The sequence below is a fragment of the Nicotiana sylvestris genome, chromosome 10 (genome assembly GCF_000393655.2).
Source record: "Nicotiana sylvestris chromosome 10, ASM39365v2, whole genome shotgun sequence".
Lineage (NCBI taxonomy): Eukaryota > Viridiplantae > Streptophyta > Magnoliopsida > Solanales > Solanaceae > Nicotiana > Nicotiana sylvestris.
In genome coordinates this window covers 111075573-111092021 of record NC_091066.1, presented here as the reverse complement: position 1 = coordinate 111092021, position 16449 = coordinate 111075573, and the positions used below count along the sequence as shown (strand labels likewise).

Sequence of the window (16449 nt, the reverse complement as noted above, 5' to 3'; positions counted from 1 at the left end):
GCCGAAGAAGTATTGGGGAGATGTGATTAGGCAGGACATGGCACATCTACAACTTACAAAGGACATGGCCCTTGATATGAGGGTATGTGTAACAACTCGATCGGTCATTTTGAGCTTTAGTGTTCCGTTTGGTGGTTTGAGACTTTGATTATCTTCATATGATGTATTATGACTTGCGTGTATGGTCGGTTTTAATTCTCGAGTTATTCGGGATTGATTTGGAAGAATGACTCTCTATTTGGAAGCTTTAAGTTGGAAGAGTTGACCAAGGTTTGACTTTTGGGTAAACAGACTCGGAATCGAGTTTTATGGTTCTGATAGGTTCGTATGATGATTTTGGACTTGTGCGTATGTTCGGATTCGATTTTGGAGGTTCCTAGAAGGACTCGACACTATTTGTCGAGGCAATTTAAAAAACTTAAGAGTTCATAAGTTTGACCAAAAATTGACTTTAATGTTATTGGACTCAAATTGGTGTTCCGAGATTTTGGATAGATCTATATAGTTGAATTAAACTTTTGTGCAAAATTTGGAAGTAATCCGAAGTGTTTAAGTGTGATTCAGACACTCTTTTGAAAGAATGAAGATTTAATAAATTAAGAGAAATTATATTCCGTTTGAGCCTCGATTCTTTGTTGTGATGTTCCTGTGGATATTTTGAGGCTTTGGATAAGTTTGGATAATGTATTTGTACCTGTTGGTATGATTAGATGGGGTCTCGAGGGGCTCGGGTGTGTTTTGCATTATTAGTTGAGAAACTAGTTAAGGATTTTGAGTTTGACCATTGTCAATATCGGGTCAAGATGACCTCTTTTCGGTGTTTTGAGTGCACGAGCAAGTTCGTAGCGTGTGATATGACTGAAATGCATATATGGTTAGTATCCGGGAGGTTCAGAATGAGTTTTGGGAGCTAAAACGAAGATTCTTTTGTTGCTGATTTTCTGGTGTAAAATAATTACGAAAATGTCATTTTTGCCCCTTAAATTTTAGACTTTCTTTAAAACTTCAAAACATCATATTTCCCTCATTTTAAGGTTAAATTGTGTGATTCAAAAGTCTATCTTGGGTGTAATCTCGCAAGGATTATGTTGGGCTTATCAAATGTGAGTTTCGGGGTCATCTAGGATCTAATTTGAGCTATAACAACAGCTGCGTTATTTTACTTGTTGCAGAATTTAGTCATTTTTTCTCACATGCTTTTGGAGCTCGGATTGGGCAGGAGAATTTTCCAATTTAGACTGGGGTAATTTTTTTTTACTCAGTTTTGATTATATTTCATGAATCCATATCCAATTTTGGCATTTGGATTACGAATTTTAAAAGAAATTAGGGTTTTTGTCTAAACTTTCATAAAGTGAAATTTTGAGTTTTGAACATTGATTCGAAGTCAAATTTGAGTGAAATTAGTATGGTTGGACTCGTAATTGAATGGGTTGTCAGATTTTATGGGTTTTGTCGGGTTCCAAGGTGCGGGCCCGAGTTTGACTTTTTGGTTGACTTAGAGTTTTTGATTAAAGATTCGACCTTTATCGATTGGGTTTATCTCTTATGGCATTATTTGATGTTTTTGTGTTGCTTTTGGCTAGTTTCGAGTCGTCCAGAGGTTGACATGTCCGGGATGGCATTTTTCTAGAGTATTGTTTGGCTTGATCGGTATTTGATTTGGCTTGTTCGAGATAAGTAATATTTTCTAAACTTAGAATTGAGGGTAATTATCCCTAGGAACCATGTTATTTGTGATGTGTTGGGTGGCGCACATGCTAGGTTATGGGCGTTAGGGCGTGCACCGGGGAAATCATAATCCGGGTTGACTTTTGGACTATGTTGTTATCATGTCTTGTTGTATCCGTGTTTTTCCTACTTGTTAGATTAACTGAGCTAGGACCCATGCTAGAAATCATATTTAGACTATGTGGCTACTTGATTGAGACTTGATGAGACCATTTTTGTTATTGTGGGTTATCTGATTTAACTGTAATTATACACTCAGTTGTGATTAATTATTTGCATATCATATCTCAATCTTTATTCATCATTCATCATTACATCGCATGTTATCATTGCTTTACCATATGTGGAATTGTTGGGCTGAGTAGTATGAGATTGTGAGCCCTTGAGACTTGAGAGATTGATGACTGAGGTGGGCCTTAGAGCCGTGTTGAAAGTGTTATTGTGGATCGGGTTGCACGCCACAGCAGGCTATATTGGCTTTATTACTATTATTATTGTGGATCGGGTTGCATGCCGCAACATGCCTTATAGGCTTTTGATTAGTTCTTGGGCAGGATCCATCCCTCCGGAATCTGACATACTAGCATTGAGCGCAGACATATATACACGTGCTTTGGCGAGGGGTTTATGAGCTAGGCACTTGTACAGTGCTGAGTGATTGATTGTGTGTGTGATGAAGTGGGCATTTGAGACAGATAGTCGGAGTAATGTTTGAGGGTGAGAGTACCTGGGAATATCACCGGTGAAATCATTTATTTGACATGCATACTTGGCATGTAGGCATAGAGATGCATTTTTGCTCATACTAGACGGTATTGTGACATCCATGATTTGACATGTACATTTGACATATAGGCATAGAGATGCATATTTCTAATGCTAGACGGTATATGATAATTGATGACTTGACATGTATATTGACATGTAGGCATAGAGATGTACTTTCCTCATGCTATCTGGTAATGAAATGTCGTCGCTGAAAGTTTGGGAAAAATCATAGTTTTCTGATATAATCATATTTTGGTGATTCCGGTGAAAGATTTGGACTTTATTGTTATACCTAGAAAGCATGTCTACTTTTCCGTAACTATGAACAAGCTGAGCAAAATATCTTTTGAGTTATTACTTTTACTGCCTTCATTATATTATTACGAGTTGTTATTGGCTATTGGTGTGGGACTCTGACCGTTTTCCGAGCTCGTCACTGCTTTCAACCTGAGGTTAGGTTTGTTACTTATTAAGTACATGGGGTCGGTTTTACTCATACTACATTTCTGCACCTTGCATGCAGATCTTGGAGCTAATATTGCTGTGAATGGGGGGAGTTGGCATTGGAGATGTACCTGTGTTCCAGTTACAGCTACCACTTGTTCTTTGTAGTTCTAGATTTGAGATTCTGTTTATGTACATTTCAAACAGATGTAGTACCATTTTTCTATCAATTTTGTAAGTTTTAGAAGCTCATGATTTGTACTACCAATCCTTGGGTTATTGTATAAGATTCAGTTATTTCATCATTTATTTCCTGTTAATCTCATTTGGATTGTGTTTATGGATACTTGGCTTACCTAGCGGGTTGGTTAGGTGTCATAACGACTAGTTGAATTTTGGGTCGTGATAGCATGAATGTCGAGAATTAGCATAGAAGGGTAGTAGGTAGTCGAGCGTATTTCCTTCCCGTACCCGTAGTTTTTATTACTATTCTCGTGTTTTCTTTTCCTAGATTTCTGTTACTACCTAATGTTGCTTCTGCTTCGGTTTTTACTATTATCTTGTAGTTGTTACTAGTTCCTTTTCTTCTTTATTATTGTATTCCTTTTTCTAAACTTTTGTGACTATGATTGCTTGAGTCGAGGGTCTATAGGAAACAGTCTCTCTACCTGCACAAGATAGGGATAAGGTTTACGTAAACACTATCCTCCCATACTCCACTTGTGGGATTACACTGGTTATGTTGTTGTTAATGTTTACACCGTTTTGCTACCAGTAATACAGCATGTTGGGGGACAAAATTTGAGAAACTGCCAAAAGTAAATGTTATTAATTGTGTAACTGTGCATATCACCTTTTTACTTCTCTAATATCATCCATCTAGAAGCCAACTGTGCTATGATTAGCAATATAAGTATGTCCTAACCACTAACTAAACGACCCAAAGTTTGAGAGAAAATTATTTCTCTCAAACAGATAATGAAATGGTATACTTATTTATCTGAAGGCCTCTAAGCAACCCCTCCCCCCTCCTCCAACATTTCATCAGCAAAAGCGGGGATGTAGGTGAGGCTCAACAACAATAATAAACCCAATGTATTCCCACAAGTGGGGATGTAGGTGAGGCTCAAAAGCAAAAAAGAATTGAAGTATAAAGGTGAAACAACATAGACAACTGAAATTCAGATGACACCCTTCAACAATTTTCATCAAAAAAATATCACAAAGGAAGCCTAGCCAGTGTCAGCAAACATCATGAAGCAAAGATATCAGTCTACCTGCCTTTGACGACGTATCATGGTAGATAGATCAGTATATGGAAGCTTTGGATCTATTTTGCATTCCATAAGAATTCCACCGTCATAATCTTTAATATACCTGGACAAGAAATTAGCATATATAGCAGAAAACGACAGTAATTCAAAACATCAAACAGAACTTTGAGCTTCTCTCTTCTTTTCTTTTTTCTTTATTTACAAAATTTGTTTGGGGCGGGTTGAGGAGTTGGGGTGGAAGAAAAGTCGATAGAAGCATATTGAATTAAGCCACGAAAATATCTTCAGGAAAGGTATTTGTTCCATGAAAGATTACTGCTAACTTACCCTTGCCAACGCTCTTTCTCTAAATAAATCTCTTTCGTGAATCCCTGCAAGCCATTGTAATACGTTAAATCTTGCGAAAGACAACTAAAGAACAATAGAGCTTCCAAACAATCAAGAAAGCAGCTAACAAGTAATGCCCCAGATGTTGTCCAAGATTAGGTAACTGATTAAAAGATCCTTCAAAAGTTAAACTGCAGATTTCCCCATATGTATTAAAAGACTTCGAATTTATCAGAAAAGAAGCATAATACGAGATTCAATTAACTGAATCTATTACCAACAAAAGAATCCAAGCGCAAATAGGACTATGCTTGCAGAAAAGGTGGTATGCATCAGGTGTAAGTAAATTTATTTTTGGCTAAGCGGAGATGCTCTGATAACCAAAACCTTGAAGCATTTTTTACCATATTGTGGCTAACCTCACTACCACCTTCTGTACAACATTTATACTGGTTGACTAATTATGTCTACCACGTTGCTGATTAAAGGTGTGGCCAATAAGTCCATCATATAACTATCAAACAGCTCCTATCCAAAAGTCAACTACATAAAACTTTTATCACAATTTTCTTAAGCATAATGCAACACCTTGAAGATCATTTTTTATGAGCCCGTTCTAATCGTCATCTGCTTCTTTTATCCTAAATTTTGATTTCTGAATAATGAGTAAAATATAGCAGGCAATAGTGGTAATTGTCACCTCTTGAATAGAGGAAATATAACATAAATGGTGAAAGGGAAACTCTGAGTTAGGTAATGTTGTAGATTTTTTAGAAAAAGAAAAAGCTTCTTATATTTCTGTGTATTTCTTACATCCCTAAGCAAAGGTATTTATATACCAAGTCCTATGACTATTTTAGGAAGAAAAAAATTACAATCAATCAAAATAAAATCAAATCTCAATCAGAATCAAATCTTTCCTAATAATTAAGTCAATCAATATTCCCCTTCAAGTTGGTGCAAAGATGTCACAAATGCCCAACTTGCAAACCAATGTATGAAAGTCCGTTTGTTGATACCCTTGGTAAACACATCAGCTACCTGTTTTTCCGATGGCACATGAAACAAATTCAAGACACCCGTTGTAATTTTTTCTTTGATGAAGTGTCGATCAATTTCCACATGCTTTGTTCGGTCATACTGGACTGGATTATGAGCTATACTGATGGCAGCCTTATTGTCACAGTGAAAGTTTTCCTTTTTCAGACAGTCTTAATTCCTCTAGTAGCTTTTGTAGCCAAAGCAGTTCACAAACACCCTGGGCATAGCTCTATATTCTGCCTCCGCACTTGATCTAGCAACTACACTTTGCTTCTTGCTTCTCCAAGTAACTAAGTTTCCTCCTACGAGCATACAGTAACCGGATGTAGATCTTCTGTCATCCGGAGATCCACCCCAATCCGCGTTTGTAAAGGCTTCTATTTGGAGGTGATCATGTTTGGAGAACAATAGACCTTTCTTTGGAGCAGACTTCAGATACCGCAAAATGTAAAAGACAGCTACATATGAGGATCTCGGGGGATCATGCATGAACTGACTCGCCGGGCTAAATGAATAGGCTATGTATGGTCTAGAGTGGGAGAGATAAATGAGTCTTCCCACCAACCTCTGATATCTCTCATTATCAACTGACTCTCCAACTCCACTTTGTAACTTGTGATTGCTTTCAACAGGCGATTTCGCGGGTCAACAACTTGTCATACCGGTTTTCTTCAAGAGTCCAGCATATACCTCCTCCGAGAAATAAAGATTCCTCTTTTTGATCTAGCAACCTCAATTCCCAAGAAGTACTACAATTTTCCTAGATCTTTGATCTCAAATTCATGTGCCAACAACTTATTCAATTGGGTCATCTTCTCTTGGCATCTCCTGTCATTACTTTGTCATCAACATAAACTATGAGAAGTGTGAGTTTACCCGTATGATGTCTTATGAAGAGGGTGTAATCAGCATTACTTTGTTGGTAACCAAAGGAGATCATTACTTTGCAGAATCTGTCAAACCAAGCTCTGGGGGATTGCTTCAGTTCGTACAAGGCTTTCTTCAATTTGCATAGCTTAATTCCTTGACTTTGTGCAGTATCAAATCCAAGAGGAATCTCCATATATACCTCTTCTTCTAAGTCACCAGGAAGAAATGCATTCTTCACATCAAACTGTTGCAAGTCTTAATCAAGATAAGTTGCACAAGACAAAAGAATTCTAATAGTGTCCATCTTAGCAACAAGGGCAAATGTTTCTTGATAATCCACTCCATAAGTCTAAGTGAATCCCTTAACCATCAATCTTGCTTTGAATCTTTCAATCGAGCCATCAGCTTTGTGCTTCACAGTGAAGACCCATTTGCAGCCAACCAACTTCTTGTCTGGTGGTGAAGTGACAAGTACCCAAGTAGGGGTGGGCATAAAATTTGAAAAACTGAATTCCGAACCGGACCAAATTAATTTAGTATTTCGATATCGGTTTATTCGGTATCTCGGTATTATTCGGTATAGTTTTTTCGGCATTTCGATATTTCGGTACGATACTCGATATTGAGTTTACGATATTTCGGTAATACCGAAATATTTAAGTGCTACACTAACCAGCCGTGGAAGCCCACCTCTAATTCTATTTTCCGGCCCAATAAAATTAAGCTCAACATTTACACCCCGACTGCCCAAAGCCTTAAGCCCCAACCTAGTATCACTTCCTTTTTCCTAATTCCGTTAGTCCATGGACAGAATTGAACTTTTCTTCTGTTGTTGACATGATTTGTTTTTTTAAAATAAAATGTTGCATTTGAGAAAAAAGAAAATATCATGTTGTTTTTGTGTTTTGAAATCGACATTTGTTATGCATGATATAACTAAAAAGTAGTTACAAATTACAACCTTAATTCTTTGTTTGTATGTTAGCATATATTCTTATTCTCTTGTTGTTGGCTTTGGCATCTTAGTTAGTGTTTTTTTTTTCCTTTTCCCAATCCGATAAAAAATAATTTGAGTACGACAAAGGTCACTGTTGCTTCATAGGTGTGCCAAGCATAGGGTCCTCCTACACTAGACTTGGTATGATACTAAAACCTAGGGGCGTATTTATGTGGAGGGTGGTGTGGTACATGCACCCATGCTTCCCTCCCTAACTATGTATAAACAGTACTAATTTTTCAGATTATATACTTAAATTTATTTGTGGCCATCCATGCTTAAGTGACTGCTATGGTGTATTGGTGATTAAGTGCCTCTTTTGTCCCTCAGGTCAAGTGTTCCATCCCCATATAATTCTTTTTAATTAATTTTTTTATAACTAATAAATAAATAAATCTCTAATTCCCCATGCCCTTTTATTAATATAATGGTGCACCCATCTTCTTAAAATCCTAGATACGCCTCTGTTGAAATATCGAAACCATACCGAACCAAATATGAAAATACCGAACCATACTGAACTACTTTGGTACGGTATTTGGTATGCATAATTGATATACAAAATAACGAAGTACCAGACTATAGAATCGAATGCCCACCCTTATTCCCAAGTCTCATTTTTTGACAAGGTCTTCATTTCTTCAATCATAGCTTGCTTCCATTTAGGATCTGCAAAAGCTTCCCTCCAATTCTGGGGAATAGACACAAAAGAAATAGACAAGGCAAAGGCTCTATAGGAGGGAAACAAAGAATTATAGGAGACAAAATTAGATAAAGGGTGTTCGGTGGTGCAAGATCTGACTCCTTTTCCGTGAGCAATAGGTTCATCCAACTCATTAGGAAATGTAAATAACTCACCAGTGGAAGAAGGTTCAGCTTCGTTAGATTGCATGATGACTTCTTCTGCTCTAATTTTCTTTGCGTAAGTTTTCAAATCAGGCCTATCCAAATGCCCAATAGTCTCCCCCTGAATTCTTTCACCAATTTCGCTTTCCCCGGTGACAATGTCATCAAGAGGTTCAGTAATGGAACTAGGTAGAATCACCTCCCTCTGAATTCTTTCTCCAATTTCACTTTCCCCTGTGACAATGTCATCAAGAGGTCCAGTAATGGAACTAGGTAGAATAACCTCTTCCTCCTTACTGCTCTCCCCTGAAGAGGTAATAAGGTAATGCAGAAATAGTGAAAAGATTCTCGAAAAGTAACATTCATGCTAACAAAAGATCTCCTAGAGGGAGGATGATAACATTTGTAACCTTTCTGTGTCGCAGAATAGCTAATGAAAACATACTTTATAGCTCTAGGATCAAGTTTTCCACAATTTCTAGCGTGGACAAAGCAAACACACCCAAACACCTTTGGAGGAACAGTATATTCATTCCTACCATATAAAGCTTCCAGAGGACTATGAAAATTAAGGGTTTTAAGTGGCGTTCTGTTGATAAGATAGGCAGCCACTAGAATAGCATCCCCCAATAAGGTTTTGGTAAATGCATAGTGAACATAAGAGATCGTGCTACTTCTAACAAATGCCTATTTTTTCTTTCAGCGACCTCATTTTGTGCACTAGTGTAAGGACAACTAGCCTGATGGACTATCCCATTGGACTCCAAATAAACATCAAATCTTTTATCCATGTATTCGCCGCCATTGTCAGTTCTCAAGATTTTTGTTTTGGCATCAAATTGAGAACAAATCATCTTATGAAATGACGGAAAACAAGAGAAAACTTCAATTTTGGCTTTTAACAAATATACCCAAGTCATCTTGGTGCAACAATCAATGAAAGTAATAAACCGACTACCAGATAAAAAAACAGTTTGTGTAAGACCCCATAAATCAGAATGAATAGTCATAAACGGAGTTGTGCTTCTATTATCACTCACAGGATAAGAATTTCTAGTATGATTGGCATATTCACACGCATCACAGAACAAAGATTCAAATTGAGTCCTCGAAAACAAATCGGGATATAACCTCTTCAAGACAAAGAATGATGGGTGTTCTAACTGTCTATGACGTTGTATTATTTCTTGGTTGACATTCTTACTTTCCCCAAAAAAAGCTTGACGAGTTTTGAACTCCATCTAATATGTACAAGTCATCATGGAATCTACCACTACCAATCATTTTTCCTGTTTGAAGATCCTGAAAAATACAATGCTCGAGAAAGAACTCGATTTTATAGTTTAGAGCTTTAGTGATGGCACTAATATATAAAAGATCGACAAGGAAATCAGGGACATGGAGCATCGATGATAGTTTAATATTAGGAGTACAAACGACAGAACCTGTTCCAGAGATAAGTGTTAAAGAACCATTGGTTATTTTAACATGATCTCCTTTGAGACACAGAGAATAGTTTTGAATGCCTATAGAAGAGCATGGCATGTGTTTATTTGCACCGGAATCAACAATCCAAGAATTAAGGTGAGTAGCAAAGGGAGTACTTGATTGCACATAATTGGATGTGACAACATTAGCGGAGTCAAGTTTGGCTAGGAGGCGACGAAGAAGCTCAATTTCATCCGAAGATAAGATTTCTCAAGAAACCATCTCCTTGAATGTCTCCATATTTTCTGCCCAATCAGAAGGATATCTGAAGAAAATTGCTCAAAAATAATATGCCTCGCCGGAAACCAAATCTGTCTCGGCGGAACCAGAAGAGATTTGTGTAGCGGACAGCCACCAAGAGAGAGAATAATTTATAAGACCCATAAGCAGAGTACATTCATGTAAACATGAATTTGCTGAATTGACTGGTCAAGTTTGTTGCAAATAATAATACCACCTAAAAATAAGAGCCAATCTAGCACCTGTTTGACAAAGTAACCAACAGCATTGTTGTCAGCATATGTTAGAAAATGAGTCAGCCCATCCACATCACGAGCATGTTGCTTTAAGTGATTCATCAGTCTGGTGCCATAACCCTTAACTTGTTCATCGGCTGTAATTGCACAAAAAGCTATCTCCCCAAACTTCTGGCTACAACATCAATGAAAAGAATTGCGTCAACAATTTATAGATAAACAAGATATGACAATTGAACATATTACACACTTAGGACTAACCCAACCTCAAAAGTTAGCTCAAGGGGTTAGAAATTTCCCAAGGTCCATAATTTATCATAGTATCAGAGCATGCATAGGTCTTAAGTTCGAGCAGGCATAGGTCTTCAATTCGAGTCTCACTGTTACTCTATTATCAAAGAGTTTTTACGTCGTTGGCCTATGAAAAAAATTAAGTTGTATGTGAAGAGGCGTGTTGAAAACATAATTAAATAAATAAATAAATAAAAAGGTGTTCAGAACTGTCATCTCATAGCGTAAGTACGGTATAGACATTCTTGAAGAGACATGAACCATTGATACTTTGGTGGATCCGACTAAGTTATTTCCAGGTTAGGAGAAGCCCTTTAATGATCTTGGAAAGTATAAGCAGTTAGTTGGTAAGTTGAATTACCTCACAATACCTTGACCTAAGGCTAGCACTACCTTTCGGTGAGTGTTGTAAGTTAGTTTATGGACTCCCCTTGTGGCAGCCAATTTGGATGTTGGTGTCCATATTCTTTGATAAATAAAATCAGCTCCATGAAAAGAATTTTAGGATCAAGGCCATGAGCAGATTGTTGGCTATATAAATGCAAATTGTGCAGGATTACCTTCTGGTAGACAAACAATAGATTGGATGTTGTTGTTCCTATTCTTCGATATATATAATGAGCTCTAAGAAAAGGATTCGAGGATCAGATCATGAGTAGATTGCTGGATACACAATGCAGATTGGATAGGATCACCTTACAATAGACACTCTACTTTTGGACATTGCACCCTCCTTGGAGGTAACTTTGTATCTTGGAAAAGTAAGAAACTGATATTGTTGCTTGGTCTAGTATAGAAGGAGAAATCCAGCAACTCATGAACTAGTTTGGTCAAACAACTGCTCAAAGAAATAAAGTTTGGAAATTAACCAGATGGAAACTTGTGTATGATAATCAAGATGCTCGAATGAAAAGAAGCTAAGCATTTTTTGATGAAGTTAAGCATTTAATTACTATTCACTTTACGCAGTTGAGTGGAAAACTATTATTAGACTCTACAAAAGCAAAATCTATTTGACATAGAATAACACAATGACTCCAACCTCTTGCTCTACGAGTAGAATAATAAAAAGAACAAGACAATTACCTGGCATATGGACGATATGTTATACCACCAACCACCAGATTACGTCTGATGACCATTACAGACTTATGGCTCCTGCAACAAGTAGAAATTAAAAAGAGACTAAAGTACTTTTTAAACACTTCAAACTCACAAGTTATTAGGTACCAAGAAAAGCTATATAAGGTCATCATGAGCATTTTCTTTTTCTTTTTCTTTTTCTTTTTTCTTTTTGTGATAAATCAAAAACCTTATGAATGAAGGTCATGACCCCGTTGTAGAAATGGTATACAGAACAGAGGTATATAAAAATATTATTCTCTACAAAGAGCATCAATCATCTACTCTGACCAGGATCCCGTTGGTACTCTAAAATTTTACAAAAAGAAAAGGAAGGGAAAAAAGTACCCCTCTGATATGAATAGAGGAGTTCTCCATATACTTAACTTACTCCCAATTCTGGCAGAACATCCTCTTGAATTCTTAATTTGAGAAGCTTATTTGTCGAAACTCCCTGGTTCCTTTCTCTCCACATTGTTCATACAATTGTCAAAGGATAGACTCCAAATCCCCTCCTCTTCCTTCCAATTGGCCAACTTTAAATTAAAAAAAAGATCATTGCCCAGTATCTAGCACTACCCATTTAATAGCAAATGGGTTCCAAACTCTACCCCAATGTGATTGTTTTAAAAAAGATAAATAATATCAAAAACCATGAATAGTGCATCAAACCATTGTTGGATTACTTCTCAAACAGTAAAAGTGGAAGCACGATATCTCCTAGAGTTTAGGTGGGCGGTCAGTACAATCTAATTTGAACTTATTCATAACTACATGTTAAAGGTTATAGATGGTAGCAAAATCGGATATTAAATTATAGAAACTTAACTAATACTGAAATACTTTGTCACAGAATAAATCCTCAAGTTAATATATTGTTGCAACTTAATTAATGTTCTAGCATGTTGGAATAAAGAGGGCAATCTTTCTAGCTATAAAGAGAGATGGAGCATTGTCCCAGCCTACATTTGGTGGACAATCTGGGAAGAGAGAATTCGGAGATGTTTTGAAGACAAGTCCAGTAACATCCAGAAGACAAAGCTGAAGTGTCTAGCTCTTTTCTATTTTTGGTGTAAAGGAAAGTCTTTAGAGGATCATGAATCCATTTTTGATGTTCTAGATTCCTTATGAGAAGACCAAGGATCATAGGTGCTTTACTTTCTTTTTTTAGGCTCTGCTATGTAATTATGGGCGTCTTCACAAATTTAGTGAAGACTATATATCAATATACAAATATGTTACCTTCTCAACAAAAAAAATATTATTGCAACAGGCGAGAAACTTTTCTTTTTCAAAATAAAAGTGAACTATAACTACAGCAAAAAAAAAAAGTGAACTATAACTAACTTATACACTTTCAACTTGGAACTATGAAGAACATGAACCACTCCCTCTTTGTCCAACTCTCTAATACATCCCACATCTCCTCTTCCCTAATAGCCCGCATCAACCACTCCCACTTTCTTCTCCTCTTTGGCTGAACACTACCTCTCACAGCTCAGGTCTCCAACTCACCTCCTCACTATACAAATGTTAGTAAATACCAAACGCTCCTTTTACCTCCTCCTTGACCTTAAGGAGCCACCAGATTCACTTCCATAGACTCTATGAAGCTCTTGCTCTTATTCACTACAGCTACCTAAAAGAATTTAGTATTTGAGTCCCCTCCAACAACAATGCCATCAATATTTTTCTCCAACTAGCCTTTGGAGCTATTGCTTATATCTCTAACTCTCTCCTCAACCCCTCCCTCTTTTTTTCCCCTTTCCTTTTAACTCCCTCACTCCTCCCGCTCTCTCCAACCCCACCCCCCACCCACAACCACCCACCCACCCAACAATTGCATTAGGCTAATATAAATAAATTCATTATGATGTAAAGAAAATTTACAATGAGTATTCAAATATATGTTTGTATACAAAACAATCTTCGCCACGTCAAGAAAAATCAAAAATCTAAATACTAAAAGAACATTTCAAAATTCGCACCTGTCCATTACAAGACGAACAATATATTCCTTAGGCATGTTTGGGAGTTGCCTTGCAAATATATTCTTCAATCCTATTAACCTGGAAAGAACATTTAGCAATTATTGGTAGCCTAGATAGTTCGCCTGCATAAGATTATATCTAACAGCATAAGATAAATATTAATACCAAATCATGTGCTCATCAATACCATCGTTTGAAACACATGCAAACTTGAGTCTTCCAGACTCCTCCTGCAAATTTTAAAGTTTACGTTGATATTAAATAAAATGAAAAAGTCTACAAATAAAGCTGAGAATTTGCTGAGAACCCATACCCAAAATTAAAAGTTGCAGAAGCCAAAACTACATCCATAACACCCTTTTATATAATAGGACTCAGATATTCAGTTGCAACGATTTGGAACCTCAATCCTAACAACCTCAACTTCCTCAAACAACATGAAGTTCCTAAAAGAAAAGACAAATATCTCTCCCAGTCCAACTCTTACCACCAGGATAGCACAATTTGCTTTAGTGAGAGGTCTAATCACTTTATTCCATGCTAGAAATTGACAAGTCTTTTTAATCACACCTCTCTTTCTCAATATCACTCTCTCCCTGATAGTCAAATATCACCTCCTGTAGTTTGTAATGACTAATTAGTTATCTTATTTTATTCAGCTTTTCTTGTCTCGGGAATTGGACATATTGCATTGTCAAGTTTGGTATAACTCACTTGATCTTTTGTTTTCTCGTTGCTAAAAGAGTGTTTGAATTCACTTATGTACATTACCTTGTGCAAAAGTTATTCTTTTTTCCTTCTTCCATCAATCTCCAGTTTCCATTTCTTTTCTTTTTCCTTCTCAACAATTTTCTCCAGTTCTATAACAAACCAAGAATACTAGATACTTCCACATCTTAATGTAGTCCAACCAAAAAATTTAAGAAGAGCTAGTATCTATCTCGACTTGCAACGTCAATTTCCTAGCAGGACCACATAGCCAAGAAGGAAGAGATACATGTAATGGAACGAAAAATTCAGAAATCATAAGATAGCAAATAGTAACGTTGAACCAAAGTACAAGTGCACAATTTTAGAAACAACCACTGGCAGTAGTAGCCACCTTACATAAAGTTAGAGCGAGAGAGGAACAAAAATTCATGACCGATTGCAGTATGTTACTTAACCTACCCCTCTCCACTGAACTCAAAGAACAATAAAGGGAAACGCATGCAAAACACTTTCAAAAAGTTCAATGCCCAAGTTTAATTTTTTTTATTTGTTATTCATCACACACCGGCTTCAACCATTCGCATTATCTCAAACAAAATGCATCAATTGTATACCATCTGCTCAATGTGTCCTACAGAAAAAGGCAGGCATCACTTCACAATCAAAAAACAGGACATAGAAGCAGGAAACATACTTGTATACTTCAATTTTCCATGGAAAAATTTCCTGTCGAAGATTATTTTCTAGAAAATATTTTACTTAAGTAACATGTTTAAATGAAGCAATGAGGTCAGCAAGGATTCATATAGCCAACCCCCAACTTCTTTTGGAGTGAGGCGTAGTTGTAATAATATTTTCAGGATATATTTTCATCATAATAAACACACTGTTACTGGATATATTTTCCCTCATAACTCAAAAATAGTTACCTCTCTCTTTAAGCTCTCTTCCCTTGCAGTGTAGGCACCACTGGTCTGTAAATTGTCAGTAAAAATGTTCTTCATACTCTCATCCTTAACCACCGCCCCTGAAACAGAACCAGCAGCAGCTGTAGGTGGCGTTACACTACCCTCTTTCACTACCTCCGACGACTCAATTTTCACCGAATTATCATTCTTAAGCTTATTATTCCTCCCTGACCCTGAGGGTGCACTACTCTCCAACCGCGACGCTGTGAAATTGCGCATGGAAGAGCCATCGTAATCTTCCTCGTCATCATCACCCACCTCTTCGGAGTCATCTTCGGAGTCGGAATCAGCACCGCCTCCGCGGGCGCTGATACTCTCTAGGTCATCGTTGGAGGTGAGAGCACCGTCGCGCGTGTCGGAGAAGGAGGACGGAAAAGGCGGCGCGTGGTCGTCAGATGCCATCTTGCGTTTGTGGATCGACGAGGTTGCTGAGGCGGACGCCGAATGCGAGGGCGATGGAGATTGTGAACTCCGCGACCGGCCCGGCGCCGTCAGGTGGGATGAATGAGCGTCCATTGGTTCCAAAAATTTTGAAAATCAGGGATTTTATGGAAAAGAAAAGAGTTAATGGCATGCCACATGGATAATTAAACTAATTGATCATAAAATCGAATTAATTAGGTAAAACAACTTTATTACACTCAGTCAAAAAATTAGGTTCTTTTTACTCGTTCCTTCAGTAAAGATTTCTCAGTCAAAATAGGTTCCTTTTACTTCCATCAGAGAAAACTCTCATCGGACCGTCAAAGTCTCTTCTCCGATCATCTTCCTCCAATTTCTCTTCACAACCAGTCGTTGCTACCATCGATTCCTCTTCAAAACTAGTCGTTGATATTTTGAATTTGGATTAAAGGTGAAGTTTTGCTGGTGAATCAAAACAAAATTAGGGCTTAGAGTTTTGCGGGTAAAATATCTTCCTCCGATTCTTCGAAGAATTTGAAGATTATTAAAGAAGATTGTTTCAATATAGGTTTTATTCTTTTTTTTCCTATTAATTTTGTTGAGAAATTATGATATGTAGTACTGTGATTTAGTTAGTAGTACCAAAATTTGGTTTTTTTTTAGTTGTTACATCTTCCTGCTTGTCGATGTTTGTTTGTCGAA

At 37.1% G+C, this 16449-nt stretch overlaps 1 protein-coding gene and 1 long non-coding RNA gene across 3 annotated transcripts in view; both read right to left on the bottom strand.

Moving 5' to 3' along the window:
- The window catches only part of LOC104234642 (histone acetyltransferase GCN5), a 42570-nt gene extending 26675 nt beyond the window's left edge, over positions 1-15895 (bottom strand). For both annotated transcript variants that reach the window (XM_009788240.2, XM_070160198.1), the window contains exons 1-7: positions 15307-15895; positions 13832-13896; positions 13664-13744; positions 11640-11711; positions 10269-10437; positions 4545-4588; positions 4221-4320 (exon numbers count right to left, since the gene is read on the bottom strand). In XM_009788240.2, coding sequence (XP_009786542.1) covers positions 4221-4320; positions 4545-4588; positions 10269-10437; positions 11640-11711; positions 13664-13744; positions 13832-13896; positions 15307-15861 — 1086 coding nt within the window. In that variant the 5' untranslated portion in view covers positions 15862-15895. The remainder of the gene's footprint in view (positions 1-4220; positions 4321-4544; positions 4589-10268; positions 10438-11639; positions 11712-13663; positions 13745-13831; positions 13897-15306) is intronic.
- On the bottom strand, positions 10915-11291 carry LOC138880306 (uncharacterized). Its single transcript, XR_011402840.1, has 3 exons — positions 11254-11291; positions 11114-11177; positions 10915-11019 (listed from the first exon to the last, which is right to left on the bottom strand). It is a non-coding gene; the product is annotated as an uncharacterized lncRNA (long non-coding RNA).
- Positions 15896-16449: the final 554 nt, after the last annotated feature.